The 17,791-nt window shown below is 48.7% G+C and overlaps 1 protein-coding gene across 1 annotated transcript; it reads right to left on the reverse strand.

The window, feature by feature from the left end:
• Window positions 1-11,144: 11,144 nt before the first annotated feature.
• Window positions 11,145-12,092, reverse strand: LOC102459908 (olfactory receptor 52M1-like). Its single transcript, XM_006112433.2, has one exon. The coding sequence runs from the start codon at window positions 12,090-12,092 to the stop codon at window positions 11,145-11,147; it is 948 nt and encodes a 315-aa protein (XP_006112495.2).
• Between the last annotated feature and the right edge of the window lie 5,699 nt (window positions 12,093-17,791).

A 17,791-nucleotide genomic window follows, 5' to 3' on the forward strand; every position in this document is an offset into this window, starting at 1 on the left:
GGTCAGGAAGGAATTTTCCTCCAGGGTAGATTGGCAGAGGCCATGGAGGTTTTTCGCCTTCCTCTGTAGCAAGGGGCACAGATCACAGCTGGAGGATTCTCTGCATCTTGGGGTCTCCAAAGTATTTGAAGGCTTCAATATCTGAGATCTAGGTGAGAGGATTATTCTAGGAGGGGGTGAGTGAGATTCTGTGGCCTGCACTGTGCAGGGGGTCAGACTAGATGATCATAATGGTTCCTTCTGACCTTCAAGTCTAGGTGTACGTCTAAACTACATGCCTCCGTCGATGGAGGCATGTAGATTAGCCAGATCGGCAGAGGGAAATGAAGCCGCGATTAAAATAATCGCGGCTTCATTTAAATTTAAATGGCTGCCCCGCTCTGCCGATCAGCTGTTTGTCGGCAGATTGGGGCAGTCTGGACGCGACGCGCCGACAAAGAAGCCTTTCTTGATCGGCACAGGTAAACCTGGTTTCACGAGGCATACCTGTGCCGATCAAGAAAGGCTTCTTTGTCGGCGCATCGCGTCCAGACTGCCCCGATCTGCCGACAAACAGCTGATCGGCTGAGCGGGGCAGCCATTAAAATTTAAATGAAGCCGCGATTATTTTAATCGCGGCTTCATTTCCCTCTGCCGATCTGGCTAATCTACATGCCTCCGTCGACTGAGGCATGTAGTTTAGACGTACCCTATGAGTCTATGAGTTGGGTTGGTCCTGCTTTGGGCAAAGGGCTGGACTCGATGTCTACTGAGGGCTGTTCCAGCTGTGGGATTTTATGATTCTAACTGACTCTTTTGCCCATTAACCAGCAGAGCCCTGCAAAGCAAGGGGAGGAGGCGACAGTCTCTGGGCATTGACACATTGTTAGCTCCTGAGGTCTTCACCCAGTTCCTGCACAAAGAGAGCTTTTGCCTCAGTGGAGTCTGAGCAAACCACAGGCCAAGGCATCAGACTTTGCTTTGCAGTATAAATGTGCTAATTCCTGCCATCCCTGGGCCGTGGAAATGCGCCTCCTTGGGCTGGAGGCCATCGGCTGAGGGCACGCAGCCAAGCGGGACAGTTTGGCCAGTGACACTGGTGCACACACGCCCTGTGGCAAAGGCCCTGGGCAATGGGTGGCACTTTCCCTTTTAGTGAACGAACATTGCACTGGGTCTGCGGAGGAGGGGAGCCCCTCAGCTGGAGCTAGTACCTGTGAGTGCTGAGAGGGACGTGTCTTCCCTCAGACTCTGCCTCAGGCAGCCGCGTCCCGCATGTCTCTCAGCCCCGCATCTGCAGCAGTGTCGCACGCCGAGAACCGACACCAAGGTGGGCACTGGTTATAACCCAGCTCTGGGCAGTCCCAGGGGGGTTCACTCGGCCTCCAGCGGAGAAGAGATCTGCATGTTAATAGGTGGGAGACCAGCCTCCCGGCACCTCCCTGGTGTTCATCCAGCTCTGGAGTTAACAGTAATTAAGGCATCGTCTCAAGGGGGGAGGAGAACTCCTGGGCTCTCTGCCAAGTCAGAGCAGAATTGGCTGCTCTGTGCCTTTGTGTGTATGGAAAAAATGCTGTTGATTAGTAAGAGAATTTGGGTTGAGGTTAGCTGCCCTCAGGGTCTGATACCATGTAAATGCCAAGATGGCTCGGTAGACTGTAGACAGAGAGATCTGGAGAAAGATGACCAAGGGCAGACAGGAGAACCTTCTGCAGCATGGAAGGATCTCCAAAACCCCTAAGAAAGGAAAGTGACTAGGAGCATGTCCCCATTTTACAGGGAGGTAAACAGAGGCATAGGGTGACCTGACTCGGCCATGATCATAGTGATTAGCTCACAGAACCCCGTAGTCCTGGATTCCCTGCTGTGACCACTCTCTCTCCATCAGTCACTGCGTGCTTGACCAGTGGGGAAGGACTCAAAGTCTAGCAGGGCCTCTCCACTGGGTAGAGATGACGGACTTCCCGGGGGACAAGATGGAGGTGCTGAGACCTCACCCACCGTCACACTGTGAGGCTGTCACGTCATGATCCTCTCTAGGCTGCGCCCACACAGCCACACACAGGCAGGGACACACCCTGATGCAGTTACACAAATGCTTTCACTAGCCACTCATGGACCAGCAGTAGATGGTCTTCAGCCATTTCCCGACCCCCTCGCTGCCAGTTCTCCAGCTGAGCTACCCGAGCGGTGCCATTTTGCCATGGTCAGTACCCTGACGGGGTGAGTTTATGACCCAGTCTGCCGCTCCCTCAGTATGAGGAGAACAATACAAAGAGAAGAACGGCACTACGGGGTGAGGCCACAGGTCCATCGAGCCCTGTGTCCCGTCTTCCTCCATTGGCCAATGGCAGGTGCTTCAGAGGGAATGAACAGAACAGGGAACCGTCACGTGAATGTCAGGTTTGGCAGAGACCTCAGGAGGCATCGAGTCCAACCCCCCTGCCCAAAGCAGGACCAACTGAAGTCAATCATCCCAGCCTGGGCTTGGTCAAGCCAAGACTTAAACACTTCTAGGGATGGAGTGCGACTTTAAAACATGCCGAGTCTGGAATAGGTAAGTTTTGAAGGGACAAGGGAGGCTGCATTTGAAGGAGGCGAACAAAATGAAGAATGGAATGGAGCACATTCCTATGGACAGTCAGAACCGTGTTCCCAACATCCCAAGAGTTAGTAACATCTAAAGACACCTAGTGCTTCAAAGGGACAAATTCCCCAACCCTGAGGGAAATCATCAACAAGACTGATGGGGTGGAAAAAAACATACAGAAAAATGGGAATGAAAATTGCAAGGGGTTTGAGAAGAGACCATTAGAGAGCTAAAAAGCCAAGTTTCCATAGTCAAGTAAGTAGAGAACTTTGGGAAAGAACTTGATTCAGTGGCACAAAGAATGCAGCAGCTGGGCATAGGAGCAAAATGTAACTGGGGCTATGTCTAGACTACAAAGATTTATCTGAAAAAGGTACGCAAATTGTGCTCCACAGACAGACAGACAGACCTAGAGAAAGATGACCAAGGGCAGACAGGAGAACACTATACAGTACGGAAGGATCTCCAGAAACCCTAAGAAAGGAAAGTGACAAGGAGCATGTCCCCATTATACAGAGAGGTAAACTAAGGCATTGTAGCCAGACAGGAACCCCCCTTTGTAACATCCATTTTTGCTTGCCTGGAGCATACAGGGCACACAGAGCAGAAGGCCCAGGCTGTGTGACTGTGAATGGCTGTAAACAGAGATATGCCAATTGCTGACCAAGAGGCTGCCAAGGAGTGTCCTTGACTTAACCCATATTGATACGAACACACAGCCGTCTGCGAGGGGAGGAATCTCTCGCCCAGTAAAAAAATGTCTAGTATTCACAATTTAGTTATCTCTCTTGCAAGTGTAAATTAACTTGAAACTTGCTTGTAAGAACTGGCGCCACAAAATGGACCAGTAGAATTTGGCCTCTTAGATAAGAAAGAGGATACGGGCCCCCAGGGGTATATAGATGGGTCCAGCAGCACATTTCCTCTGAGTGTCAATCTACCATCTATCAGCTGGTCGGGTTAGGTGTTTGATCTCCTGAGGTTCCACGGGGACGCCAACCTCGTATTCGTCTTTCCTAGGAATTGAGGGGCCGGCTCTGGCCTGACACGCTGGAGTCGAGAGGCACAGAAAGGGGTAAAAATTGTACCTGGATGTGGTCCTTTGTTTAAGTATATATATACATAGACTTAGAGCTCTTTAAAGATTAAGCTGTCACTTGGTACCATTATTTCTATTTTCTATCTTTATTTTCTTTGTAACCATTTTAAAAATCTGTATTTGTTAACAGTTAAGAAAGAGAGCAATAGCCATTGTAACCATATGCTTTTATAAGTCTTTTAATAAACCTGTAACTGTTTAAGCTTTAACCTGACTCCTTCAGTTGCTGTAACAGAACCAAGCACAATTTAAAAGAACTTCAGCCGGTCATAAAGGGACAGACATAGGGAGAGCTTGGGCGTTTGGATCTGTGTCACTCCCAGGTGACAAGATCCGTTGGGGCACCTTTTCAGCCTTTCCTAGGCTGCAAGCTGAGAAGGAACCCTGTGTTCTAGCAGCTAAAAATCTAAGGTGTAATAAGCTCTTCCTATATAACGGGGCGTCTGTTGGCCTCCTGGCCACCCTCTGCGACGATACCCCGGTCCTAGCAGTAAAGACATGGACGTTAAGCCTTTTCTTGGAAACATACACACACACACTGCCCTGACTGTCGGCTGACAGGCATGGGGTGACCTGACATGGCCATGATCACACAGTGATTTGCTCACAGAACCCCGTAGTCCTGCGTTCCCTGCTGTGACCACTCCCTCTCCATCAGTCACTGCGTGCTTGACCAGTGAGGAAAGGACTCAAAGTCTAGCAGGGCCTCTCCACTGGGTAGAGATGACGGACTTCCCCGGGGACAAGATGGAGGTGCTGAGACCTCACCCACCATCACACTGTGAGGCTGTCACGTCATGATAATCTCTAGGCCGTGCCCACACAGCCACACACAGGCAGGGACACACCCTGCTGCAGTTACACAAACGCTTCCACTAGCCACTCGTGGGCACAGCAGTGGATGGTCTCCAGGAAGTTCCTCCCTCCTCTCTTTCTGCCCCCAGTTCTCCAGCCGAGGTACCCGAGCGGTGCCATTTTGCCCTGGTGAGAACCTGACCGCGGTGAGTTTATGACCCAGTCTGCCGCTCCCTCAGTGTGAGGAGAACAATACGAAGAGAAGAAAAGAGAAACAGCCCTACTGGGTCAGACCAAATGCCCAGCCAGCCCAGTGTCCCGTCTTCGTCCTTTGGCCCATGGCAGGTGCCCCAGAGGGAGAGAACAGAACAGGGAATCAACAAGTGAATCCTAGAATCTTAGGGCTGGAAGAGAACTCAGGAGTCATCAAGTCCAGCCCCTGCCTAACGCTGGACCAACCCAGCTCAACCATCCCAGCCAGGGCTTTGTCAAGCTGAGAGTTAAACACCTCTAGGGATGGAGACTCCACCCCCACTCTAGGGAACCCAGCCCAGCGCTTCTAGTGAAATATCAGAGGAGTAGCCGTGTTAGTCTGAATCTGCAAAGTGGCGAGGAGTCCTGTGACACGTTATAGACTAACTGAAGTGTAGGAGCATAAGCTTCCATGCGCAAAGACCCACTTCATCACATGCATCTGACGAAGTGGGTCTTTGCCCACGAAAGCTTATGCTCCTACACTTCAGTTAGTCTATAAGGTGCCACAGGACTCCTCGCCGCTTCTAGTGAAATAGTTTTTGCTAATATTCAACCTAGACATCCCCCATTGCAAATTAGGACCATTGTTCCTTGTTTTGTCACCACTGAGAACGGCTTCTCTCCAGCCTCTTTGGAACAACCCTCCTTTTCCCTCTCCCTCCCCCCCGTTCCCCGCAGGAAGTTGAAGGCTGCTAGCAAATCCCCCCTCACTCTTCTCTTCTGCAGACTAAACAAGCCCAAATCCCTCAGTCTCTCCTCGTAGGTCACGTGTTCCAGCCCCCTCATCATTTTGGTTGCCCTCCGCTGAACCGTCTCCAATTCATCCACATCATATGCAAACTTCTTTTACGCTTCTGTACCAGTGACAATGGACTCAGTCAACAATAGAATTTCCACTCCATGCATCTGACAAAGTGGGTCTGTGCCCACGAAAGCTTATGCTCCAATAAATCTGTAAGGGTATGTCTACACTAGCCCCTAGTTCGAAGTAGGGAGGCTAATGTAGGCATTCGAAGTTGCAGCTCAAGCCTGGGATTTAAATATCCTGCGCTTTATTTGCATCTTCCCAGCCAGTCGCTATTTTTTGAAATTTACAAGTCCAGACTAACTGCCCCCGTCTACTCGCGGCAGGGACCCGGTAGTTCGAATTAAAGCCCTAAATCGAACTACCTGTTATTCCTCCTGCAAATGTTTTATCATGTGCTGGCTTGGGGTGTCCTTGTCCCATCCTGGTGGAAGGTATTTACATGTTCCGTGGGAGTTAGCCATGCTAGCTATACTGCATCGAGTTCATGTCCCAGACACTCACTTGCCGATAAACATCTGCTTTTGAGAAGGACTCTCTGTTACACATAGCAACACTCTTGCTCACTTTGGTTCAGGTCTCGGGCCTTTCATCAGGCCCATGCTTCATGCTCTTTCTTTCTCCTCCGTTGGCCAGCCTGGGCTTTGATGTTATTACCATTTGAAACAGCATTATCATAAACAATACTGCACAGACACATAGGGTATGTCTAGACTACAGGGATTTGTCGACAGAAGTTTTGTTGACAGATACTGTCGACAAAGCTTCTGTCGACAAAGAGCATCTAGACTACGTCCAGTTCTGTCAACAAAGCAAGCCGCTTTGAGGAGAGGTTAAAGCGACTGAGACTTTTCATTTTAGAAAAGAGGAGACTGAGGGGGGATATGATAGAGGTCTATAAAATCATGAGTGGTGTGGAGAGGGCTGATAAAGAAAAGTTATTTATTAGTTCCCATAATAGAAAAACTAGAGGACACCAAATGAAATTAATGGGTAGCAGGTTTAAAACTAATAAAAGAAAGTTCTTCTTCACACAGCGTGTAGTCAATCTGTGGAACTCCTTGCCAAAGGAGGCTGTGAAGGCTAGGATTATAATAGAGTTTAAAGAGAAGCTGGATAAATTCATGGAGGTTAGGTCCATAAAAGGCTATTAGCCAGGGGATAAAATGGTGTCCTTGGCCTCTGTTTGTCAGAGGCTGGAGAGGGATGGCAGGAGACAAATCGCTTGATCATTGTCTTCGGTCCACCCTCTCTGGGGCATCTGGTGCTGGCCACTGTCGGTAGACAGGATACTGGGCTAGATGGACCTTTGGTCTGACCCAGTACGGCCGTTCTTATGTTCTTATGTTGACATAACAGTGTGGACGCAAAGGACAGTGTAGATGCAATAATGCCTTCTATTGACAGAACTCTGTCGATAAAGGGCGCTATTCCTCGTAGAATGAAGATTACATACGTCGACAAAACTGCTAAGTTTTGTCGACATTATATCGACATAACTCAAAGGACGCAGGTATCCACTTTTGTCGACACAACCCTGTAGTCTAGACACACCCCTAGAGATGACTCTAGCAACCTAGACAAGGCCCATTCGCTGGCTTTGGAGATCAGGAACAACATGCACAAAGAGTTAAACATACACTGAACACCTGTGCGTAATACGACAAAAATGGGACGCCTGGGTCTGTATGTCCAAAGCCTAAAGAGGGCCCTGGACACACTGCGTCTGCATTAGGCCAGGTCCACACTAGACATGGTGGGTCGGTTTAAGGTACACAACTCCAGATACGTAAAATAGATAGCTGCAGTTGGCTTACATTTTGATGCCATCTTCATAGGTTTGGAGTATGGGAGGGGCTCTGGGTTTAACCCAGGGTGGGTGCTATTGGTCCAGGAGGAGTTTCAGGGTGCGAGCTCTGGGGCGGAGTTTGGGAGCAGAGGGACTCATGTCTGGGGCACAAGATTGGGTGCAGGAGGGGGTTCAGAGCTATGACAGAGGTTCAGGAAGCAAGCTCTGTCTGGGCACCATTTAACTGAGATGGTGTCTGGGTGGTGGAACAGCGGAGTTAATTCAGGCTTACTCCTGCCCTGGCCCTGCACCACTCCTGAAAGCAGCTGGCATGTACAGCAACGGCTCCATGGCCCCATGTGCTGCCCTTCAGGTACAGGCACGGAGCCCACAGCTTCTCCTGGCCACGGTTCCCCGTTACTCACCAATGGCAGCTGCAGGAGCGGTGTCTGCAGGCCAGGACAGCATGTGGAGACCCCAGCTCTGCCTCTCTTAGGGCTGCAGGGACAGACCAGCCACGACCAGGAGCAGCAGTTACCATGGGGATAATGACTGCAGCCATGGCAGGTTCGGCATTTCACAACTCACTCCTCAAACAATTACATTTAAGCATCAGAGACCAGTCAAAACCCAAAACTAACCCACTTTGCGAGCAGTAGAAAAGTAACAACCACCCCCCACAGGTGTGTTAGGTCGGGAGATGAGAGAAGGACCCTGCGTGTTTGTGAGAATGGCAGAGACACACACGGTGTGAGAGTGACAGGGATTTGCATTGTCAAGCTCCCTCCACCCCCTTCTCTCCATGTGGAGGTGGATACAGAAGTGGGGGGGGAGGGACACCCTGACATCAGCACACCCCCTTCTCCCTCCCACATCCTGCACAGCAAGCAGGAGGCTCCCAGGGGGCAGCTTCAAGGCAGCGGGCAGGACGGGCATAACAGTAGAGGGAGGGGCAACTGAAGTGCCAGCATTGGATAGCTTCCCGGCCAAACCAGTCGGGATCCCCTGTCAGAGGCTCCAAGATCTACTGGTAGATCCCAATCAGCTGGTTTTTGACCACTATCAGCCATGTCTGCACTGTGCAGATCAACACTGCCTTGTACTGGACCCACTACACCACGATGAATTCGTGGAGGTTCGGTCCATCAATGGCTAGTACTGAGGATGGGTAGGGACGGTGTCCGTAGCCTCTGTTTGTCAGAAGCTGGGAATGGATGACAGAAGAGGGATCCCTTAGGGTGCATTAGGAGGAGCGTTGCCAGCAGATCTAGAGAAGGGATTATTCCCTTTTATTTGGCTCTGGTGAGGCCACATCTGGAGTATTGTGTCTAATTTGGGGGCCCCACTACAGAAAGGATGGGGACGCATTGTAGAGAGTCATGTGGAGGGCAAGAAAAATGATGAGGGGGCTGGAGCACATGACCTACGAGGAGAGGCTGAGGGAAGAGAAGAGTGAGGGGGGATTTGAGAGCAGCCTTCAACTTCCTGAATGGGGTTCCAATGAGGATGGAGAGAGGCTGTTCTCAGGGGTGGCAGAAACAGAACAAGGAGCAATGGACTTAAGTTGAGGTGGGAGAGGTCTAGTTTGAATATTAGAAGAAAAGATTTCCCTAGGGGCGGGATGAAGTGGGTTTCCCTAGGGAGATGGGTAATCTTCATCTCTAGAAGTTTCGAAGTCCTGGTTTGACCAAGCCCAGGCTAGGAAGATTGAGTTGGGGTTGGTCCTGCTTTGGGCAGGGGTTGGACTCGAAGACTCCAGCTGGAGGTCCAGACAGGGTATTTTTTTGTGTATAATCAAGGAATATGTGGCACCTGAGTCTACCAGTAAATTCTGTCCGAGGGCCCCTCCTGCAAACTTCACATAAACAGTGAATCTCCCCCATTCATCCGTATTTAATTGTGTTCTGCCAGCTTTGCTGGGAGCTCAGGGTTAGGCAGACTGTCTATTGCTTCCTTTGACTCATATTTCAAAAGCTGCTTCCAAATTTCCCCTCACCATGGGTCAGAGGTTCTGCCTCACCCCTTAAGAGGTCTGACTCCCCTCTCCTTTCCCTGAGTGCTAATTGGGGCGGTTATGGCAGCCATCTTCTCCGGTTTCTTTTTAGGAGTGTGAAGGTCTTTTTGAACCTCAGCAGCCTGCTTTGCTATCTCTACAATACCTCTTATTCGAGTGGCTGCCAGATCCGTACGCATAAAGGCCATAAGAATCAAGGGGAAAGTTCCCTGGGTTAAAGCTTGTTTGAAAGTAAGGACTGAAAAACCTGGATTGACAGCATCTGTTTGCCCAGCATGTTTCCTTTCTGGCTATGTCACTTTCTGCTCTCTCCCCGGCTTCTTCTTTCTCCTGATGGAATATAAGGGTGGGGCTCTCTCCTGGGAAGAGGGTTTGTATTACTTCCCTCTGTACATTTGTGTGCTTCTCTGTATCATCTGCTCCATGGAGGGCTCCCATTTGGATATCATAAGAGAGCCCTGCAAAAATCCTCAGAGGTCATACACAGCCTGCACATAGCTGCCACACCAGCCGGAGTGAATCCAGCCCTGTCCGATACTTTTACCAACCACCCCAGGGCTGTGTTTCTATTCAGTGGGCCTACAGCCCTAATCTGGTCTGGGGTGAAGGGTCTCGTTTCTACCCATTACTCTGTTCCTCCATCACCTCCCCTGGGTCCCGTCCTTGTGACAGAGCTATTGATTATAGGGGCTACTGGAGGTGGTCTTTGCAACTCTTCCAGCGACTTCCATAGGGGACTATATGGAGACTGCCCGACAAGATCCAGAGAGAATCATCAGAGTCCTTCCCCTCATCATTGCAATAAGGGGGGATGGATCGGGATCCTCCTTTGCCTCTGCATCTTTCCTCCCAGCTGCAATTTCCTCTGATCTCTGCCAGGATCCCCCTTTGTTGTGCTATCTGAGCCATAAGGGCACAAATTTGTCTCCAGCATTCTCCATGCTCTGCCTGAGCTCTGCCTTGGGAGTATTTTAAAAGGCTCTTACTGCTCTTGCTGCACTCTCGGTCGCCTGCTGTTTTAACACGGACCCTTCTGCAACTTGCTTTGGACCCTCTTCCAGTCACACACCTCCTCCTGCATTCCGACAATCTGAGCAGCTTGAGTCAGACTTGTGGCTCTGAGACCGTCAGATTCTGCATTCAGATTACTCACTTCAGCTTCCTTTTCTGCTCTGATTCTCTCCAATTCCTGCACTGTCTCTTTTAGCTGACCCACTCCTGACCCAGTGCTGTAGCAACCATCCACAACCCTTGCCAAGCAGCTCTCTTCTTTGCCTAACATTCGGATTTCCCCACTTCCTGCACCAACTCAGGTATTCCATTGCTTGTGGAGCTGCAGGGAGGCTCCCGGGCTAGTAAAGGCACCAGCCTTCCAGGATCCATGACCCCCTTACCCCTGAACAAAATCTGCCAAGCTGTTTCCCAACATGGCATGCAACTGTACTTTCTTCCTAGATGTTTCCCTGTCTCTGGAAATAATTCTTCACTCGAGCAGGCAATCAGCCTGAGTTCTGAGTACCTGACTTGTTCATGCTGCCTAGGCCTATTTTGCACCTTTTAGCTTGCTTGTTAAAGTTCAATCAGGAAACAATAGTGATTCAGGCACATTACTGGATTTGCTGAAATCTCCTGGTACAAGGATACGGAAGGATAAGATTCCCCTGGTTGTCGCATTGAAACTATGAAGTAAGGTCAGAAAAGGGATTAATGTCTCGTTGACTGTCCAGGCAAAAGGTTCAGGAAAGAGGGCCCGACACCATGTCTCCAGCCAGCTTTGCATAGTCCTCCATCTGAGAGCTGATGTAGGAAGAGAAAACTTTAGGTTCCTTTATGCGTAAAGAAATGCAGCAGCCTGTCGCGGATCTGTTTGGTCCTCACCCCGTAGATGATGGGGTTCAGCATGGGGGGAAGTAGGATGCACACGTTAGGAAAAAGAATATGGAAATACAAAGCCATATTCTGGCCAAACCGGTATGTGAGGACAGAGAAGAAACATGGGATGTAAAAGGATAAGATGGCACAGAGGTGGGAGCCACAGGTCCCAAAAGTCTTAAGTCTGGCGTCCTTGGTGGGGAGGCTAATGATGGCCCTGATTATCAGGGTATATGACACAGCTATAGAAAATATGTCAAGACCCATCTGCAAGACGGCCACAAAGAGGCCGTAGTAGCTACTGATGCGGATGTCAGCGCAGGCCAGTTTTACCACAGCTGTATGCTCGCAGCAAGTGTGAAGGATGACGTTGGTTCTGCAATATGGCCACTGCCTCGCCAGCAAGGGACAGGGCAATGTGATCAAGCCACCACGCAGCAACATGGCCAGGCCGATCTTGCTCACAATGGGGGTGGTCAGAATGGTAGAATGTCTCAGGGGATTGCAGATGGCCACGTAGCGATCCAAGGCCATGGCCACGAAAATCCCAGACTCCACTGCAGTGAAGCAGTGAATGAAGAACATCTGGGTGAGACAGGCACTGAAATTTATCTCTCGGTCATTGAACCAGAAGATGCTCAGCATTTTGGGTACTATGGACGTGCACAGGACCAGGTCAGTGGCAGCCAGCATGCAGAGGAAATAGTACATGGGCCCATGGAGACTCTGCTCCATCTTCACTATGAACATGATGATGAAGTTACCCAAGAAGGCAATGGCGTACATCACTGTGAAGGGGATGGAGATCCAGACATGCACCGCTTCTAGGCCAGGGATGCCCAACAAGATGAAGGTGGAGGGGTTGGGGGAGCCAGTTGCATTGGATTGTGACATGGAATCACAGTGAAAGTCTCCAACTCTGAGGCAGAACGTTGTCTCCTGTCTCTTCTGTAGGTTCTCTTGTTTTCCCGTGTGCCTGGCGTTTAAGGTGATGGACGCAGTACAAAAGCCTGGATGGATACACAATATTAATAAGATACACAACATACACAATTTGCTGTCCTTCGTACATTGGAAAATTACATTTTCGTTATTCAGAGTAATGAATTATGAACAACTAACTCTACTAATGCCAATTCCGTTTCTTATCTTGATCTATGTGTCAGTTATTACTGCATGTCTTGGGGGGGGACCTTAAAAAACACCTTATGGGTCTGGATTCTGGTTCTCCATCATTGCTGCAATGAGAGCCGGGCTAGAGGATCCATCCTCTTGGGAATTCCCTATGCATCTCCTTGATAAAAATCTGAGTTTGGGAAAAAAAAACAACGCTTTACCAAAACAATGGAGAGTCCTCTGGCACCTTAGTGATGAACAGAATTCGTAGAGCATAAGCTTTTGTGGGTAAAACTGATGATGTGGGTTTTACTCACCAAAGCTTATACCCTGATAAATCTGTTGGGACATAGCTATACTAGGAGATGAGTCCGAATTTATTAAGTTCGAATTCTGGGTACCTGATTTTACAAATTCGAAGTTGTATGACTTCCAATGGGGAAGAATGGAATGGAGTCCGAGGCAGGCTCAATTAATGTTAATGTGCTAACTCCGACTCAGAACCGCAGGGAGCACTCTAGGAAGCTGCGGGAGGCCTCCCAAAGGCCAATAAGTGTGAATACGTGGAACCAGAGAATCCACGTTAACATTATTTTGGACTTGGTAGTTTGGATGTATCACTTATAAATTCGACCTTGTGGGCTAAGGTCCTAGTGTAGACCAGGCCTTAAACAGTAAGGTCTACTACTTTGAGATGAAATTCTTGCCAAGACGGGTATCAGAGGAAAACATCCCAACTAAAACACACACCATAGAAAAAATCTGGACCTCGTTCTTTTTGTCTCTATGGAAACACCAGGCTCTTCACAGCAGTTCCCCAAAGGAACATAATGTTTGAATGCCTAAGGAATATGGTGGGAGAATAATCTACTTTGAATACGCGCTCAGTCTTGTTTATCCAAGAACACAGCAGATAGAAAAGGGAGTTCCAGGACAAGTTCTGAGAATGGGGGAGGCTGTTATATGTGCAAAGCCTGAAAAGTGTGGAATGAAACTAAAAAAAAAAAACCCTACAATTTTCTTCTATCACCTTAGGATACATCAACACAGGAGGACAAAAGTCAAACTAAGCTTCGCGACTTCAGCTACATCAGTTGTGAATTACAAATAGCTTAATTCAGCTTTTGGCGCTGGCTACACAACAGGAAGTCGAAGGAAGTGCACTCTTCCTTTGACTTCCATTATTCCTCGTGAAATGAGGGTTACAGAAGTTGGAGTAAAAATCGTCCAGCTCAACATTATTTTGAAATAATGGCTTGATGTGTAGACATGCTCTTTGTTATTTTGAAATAATGTTACTGTTTAAATGTACCTTTAGAGATAGATAGATAGATAGATAGATAGATAGATAGATAGATAGATAGATAGATAGATAGCTGTCATAAGCTTTTGTGGGCACAATCCACTTCAGATGAGTGAAGCAACAGAGATAGAACCCCCACATTTAAAGCAGAAAAAGAAAGGAGAGAACGAGAAAAAAACCCTGTCAATTAGGCTACATCTAGACAGTGGGGCTCTATCGGCAGGGCTCAGCAAACCGTTGATTCTACTCACCCGTGGCGAGTAGATTTCAGCCGGTTGCTCCGTGCACCCCATTCATGTGCATGCTCAGTGCAGGGCTGGTGAGTAGCTCTCTCTGCAGTTTGTTGAGCCCTGTATATTACCAGAAGTATCCTAAAATAGCAATTCCACATCTTTCAATGCACCCTTTATATCAAAATATATTTTGTTACAATAGGCCCACTATTCCGGCACCCCTGAAACCATTGTTCCACAAGCGCTGAGGGACTTGTCGGAATAGTGCTTTACACTGACATTTGGAAAATCATGTAAAGGGAAATCATGCCTTTGAGGGGGTCAACAAACATGTAGACAAGGGGGATCCAGTGGCTTTGAGAAAATCCCTCCCCAAAGGCTCTTAAGTAAAGTACTTTATCATGGGGTAGGGGGGTAGGTCCTTTAATGGACTGATAGCTGGTTACAAGACTGGAACCTAAGGGTAGGAATAAATTGTAAGTTTTTCAAGTGGACAGCGGTAACTAGTGGGGTCCCCCAGCTGTCTGTTCTAGGACCCATCCTATTCAATTTATTTCTAAATGGTCTAGAAGACAGTCATAGACGTAGTCGCAACATCCCAAGAGTTACTAACATCTAAAGACACCTAGTGCTTCAAAAGGACAAATACCACTGGACAATGTTTTAACACAGCCAATTTCACTCTGATAAGCATTTCCGTGTGTCACGTTACTGGATTTTCAGGGGAACAGCCAGATCACTGCTGCACCCATGGGGGGTGTTTGCTCCAAAGTGTATACCAAGGGGGTCATGTGAGGCGTCACTTGAAAGCTTCTGTTCTCCTGATTCTGTACGTGCTATTCATGCAATTGTATAATATCTGTATGTGGATTTGAAACATGTACTCTGTATGGATGCTGGAAAATTCTCTGTCTGTGGCTGAGCAATTGGCATATACAGAATCAGTAGAACAGAAGCTTTCATGGGACACCTCACATGGCCCTCTTTGTACCAACTTTTGGGGCAAATCCCCCCCCCCCATAGGTGCAGCAGTGATCTAGCTGCTCCCCTGAAAATCCAGTCACATGACACACGGAAAAGCTTTTCAGAGTGAAGTTGGCCGTATTAAAACCTTGTCCATTGGCATTCGTCCTTTTGACACCCCCAACACAAAATTGATGCAGGAAGGGATGCAAGTAACATCACTGAGGGCATCATAGGCCTCCCCATGTTTTGGCTTGTGTCATTGCAGTTTCTAATCCAATGTTAGAAAGAACAGAGCAGAGCTGGACAAGTGTATGGAAACCAAATTTACTTAAAACAGGCTTCATCACGGAAAGGTCTGTCATAATGACAACAGCATCCTTGCCCGGTTTTATAAACCCAAGGTAAAACTTGGTAAAAACCAAAGTCAATGGTAAAAGCATAGTCAATCATACTCTTGTAGCATGAGCCCCATGTGTGTCAGGTGATCTTGCCCAGAGCTAAAGAAAATCGTAAATTGATCCAGACCGACTCTGGCAATTCTCTGAAATCCAAACACCACTGGGTTAATGTAGGTATTCTCATCCCCCTTTGAATAGGCATCTTGGCCCTTCGCCATGTAACATAATGGTGCTGTGCCTCAGTTTCCCTTTCCACACAGCACCTTATGGCTGGAACCTTCTTTGTCCTGTAAGACGTTCCACGATCAGTTACAGGCATGAACCATGATCTATCAATATCCCAAGATCCTTTAAGGTACAGTCTGTCATCTGGTACATTTCTTGACGGGGTCAATGGTTTTTTCAAAACATTATGCACATTGTACGTTTTTACAGTTCTGTGTAACAACAGCACATTGGTTACAAGAGTTAACATCAGCAATAGGAACAAATCCATATCCAGTGTCCATTGACAGCACTTTTTCTCATACCACATCTTTCACTCCTCACCATTGAAGTCTTGGCTCTTCAGGTCTGAGCTGCAAGAATTCTTTGCCAAAGGAAGTTTGGGCCCTCCCCCTCAGCCTGTGTGCTCAAAACTTGACTCCACAAAGACAAAGGGCTGGCTGGGTGTGTCTCCCTTGCTCACAATGGCCATGTCAGTCTCTCCTCCCCCCAGTCAGTGAGGTAACAACAATAAGCTGTAGACTCACAAGTCTCTCGTCCTTCCACCTCCAACCTCTATTTCCACATAGAACCAGCTATCAAATTCCCTGATCGATTACCAGTGTCCACAGTGTCCAGAGATGGGAGCTTAACTGCCATCTCCTGCATCCTAGAGAGAGTGACAACACAGCTGTTCTGCTCTGCACATTTAGCTACGCAGTCTATCTTCCTATGATTCTGGGACACACACCGTCCACCCTCATCATCAACCTGGGAACACTCCTGTCCCAAACACACTGACTTCCCAGCAGGCTGGTCTTTGCCCACGAAAGCTTATGCTCCTACACTTCAGTTAGTCTATAAGGTGCCACAGGACTCCTCGTCGCTTTTACATATGAAAAGGACAAATCAAATTTCAGAACAGAAGGGGATGGTGGCGGGGGGAAGGTAAATGTCTGTGAGCTAATGATATCAGAGGTGATAATATCCATCAGCCACATACCGGACTAACACGGCTACATTTCTATCACTATCTTGATTCTCAGACTGCTCCAATTCTCTGGCTTTTTCTGCCTCATCTGAAATAATCCTCAGTCTCTTCCAGTTCTACGATTCTATGATAAGGGGATGGTTTGAGATAACATGATCTTGGTAACTAATTGACCATTCACTATCAGTGGGAAATAGGTCAATGGAGGGATGATAGGAGTTACTATAGAGAACTTTCTGGGTGTCTGGCTGGTGAGTCTTGCCCACATTCTCAGGGTTCAGCTGATCGCCATATTTGGGGTCGGGAAGGAATTTTCCTCCAGGGTAGATTGGCAGAGGCCCTGGAGGTTTTTCGCCTTCCTCTGTAGCATGGGGCACAGATCACAGCTGGAGGAGTCTCTGCATCTTGGGGACTTCAAAGTATTTGAAGGCTTCAGTATCTGAGATCTAGGTGAGAGGATTATTCTAAAAGGGGTGGATGAGATTCTGTGGCCTGCACTATGCAGGGGGTCAGACTAAATAATCATAATGATCCCTTCTGAACTTAAAGTCTAGAACTTAAGGTCCTGCTTTGGGCAGGGGGGTGGACTCGATGACTCCTGAGGGCTGTTCTAGCTGTGGGATTTTATGATTCTAATTGACTCTCTTGCCCATTAACCACCAGAGCCCTGCAAAGCAAGGGGAGGAGGCGACAGTCTCTGGGCATTGACACACAGCTGGCTCCTGAGGTCTTCACCCAGTTCCTGCACAAAGAGAGCTTTTGCCTCAGTGGAGTCTGAGCAAACCACAGGCCAAGGCATCAGACTTTGCTTTGCAGTATAAACGTGCTAATTCCTGCCATCCCTGGGCCGTGGAAATGCGCCTCCTCGGGGCTGGAGGCCATCGGCTGAGGGCGCACAGCCAAGCGGGACAGTTTGGCCAGTGACACTGGTGCACACACGCCCTGTGGCAAAGGCCCTGGGCAATTGGTGGCACTTTCCCTTTTAGTGAACGAACATTGCACTGGGTCTGCGGAGGAGGGGAGCCCCTCAGCTAGAGCTAGTACCTGTGAGTGCTGAGAGGGACGTGTCTTCCCTCAGACTCTGCCTCAGGCAGCCGCGTCCCGCATGTCTCTCAGCCCCGCATCTGCAGCAGTGTCGCAAGCCGAGAACCGACACCGAGGTGAGCACTGGTTATAACCCAGCTCTGGGCAGTCCCAGGGGGGTTCACTCGGCCTCCAGCGGAGAAGAGATCTGCATGTGAATAGGTGGGAGACCAGGCTGCCGGCACCTCCCTGGTGTTCATCCAGCTCTGGAGTTAACAGTAATTAAGGCATCGTCTCAAGGGGGGAGGAGAACTCCTGGGCTCTCTGCCAAGTCAGAGCAGAATTGGCTGCTCTGGGCC

This window comes from Pelodiscus sinensis, chromosome 1 (assembly GCF_049634645.1).
Source record: "Pelodiscus sinensis isolate JC-2024 chromosome 1, ASM4963464v1, whole genome shotgun sequence".
Classification (NCBI taxonomy): Eukaryota; Metazoa; Chordata; order Testudines; family Trionychidae; genus Pelodiscus; species Pelodiscus sinensis.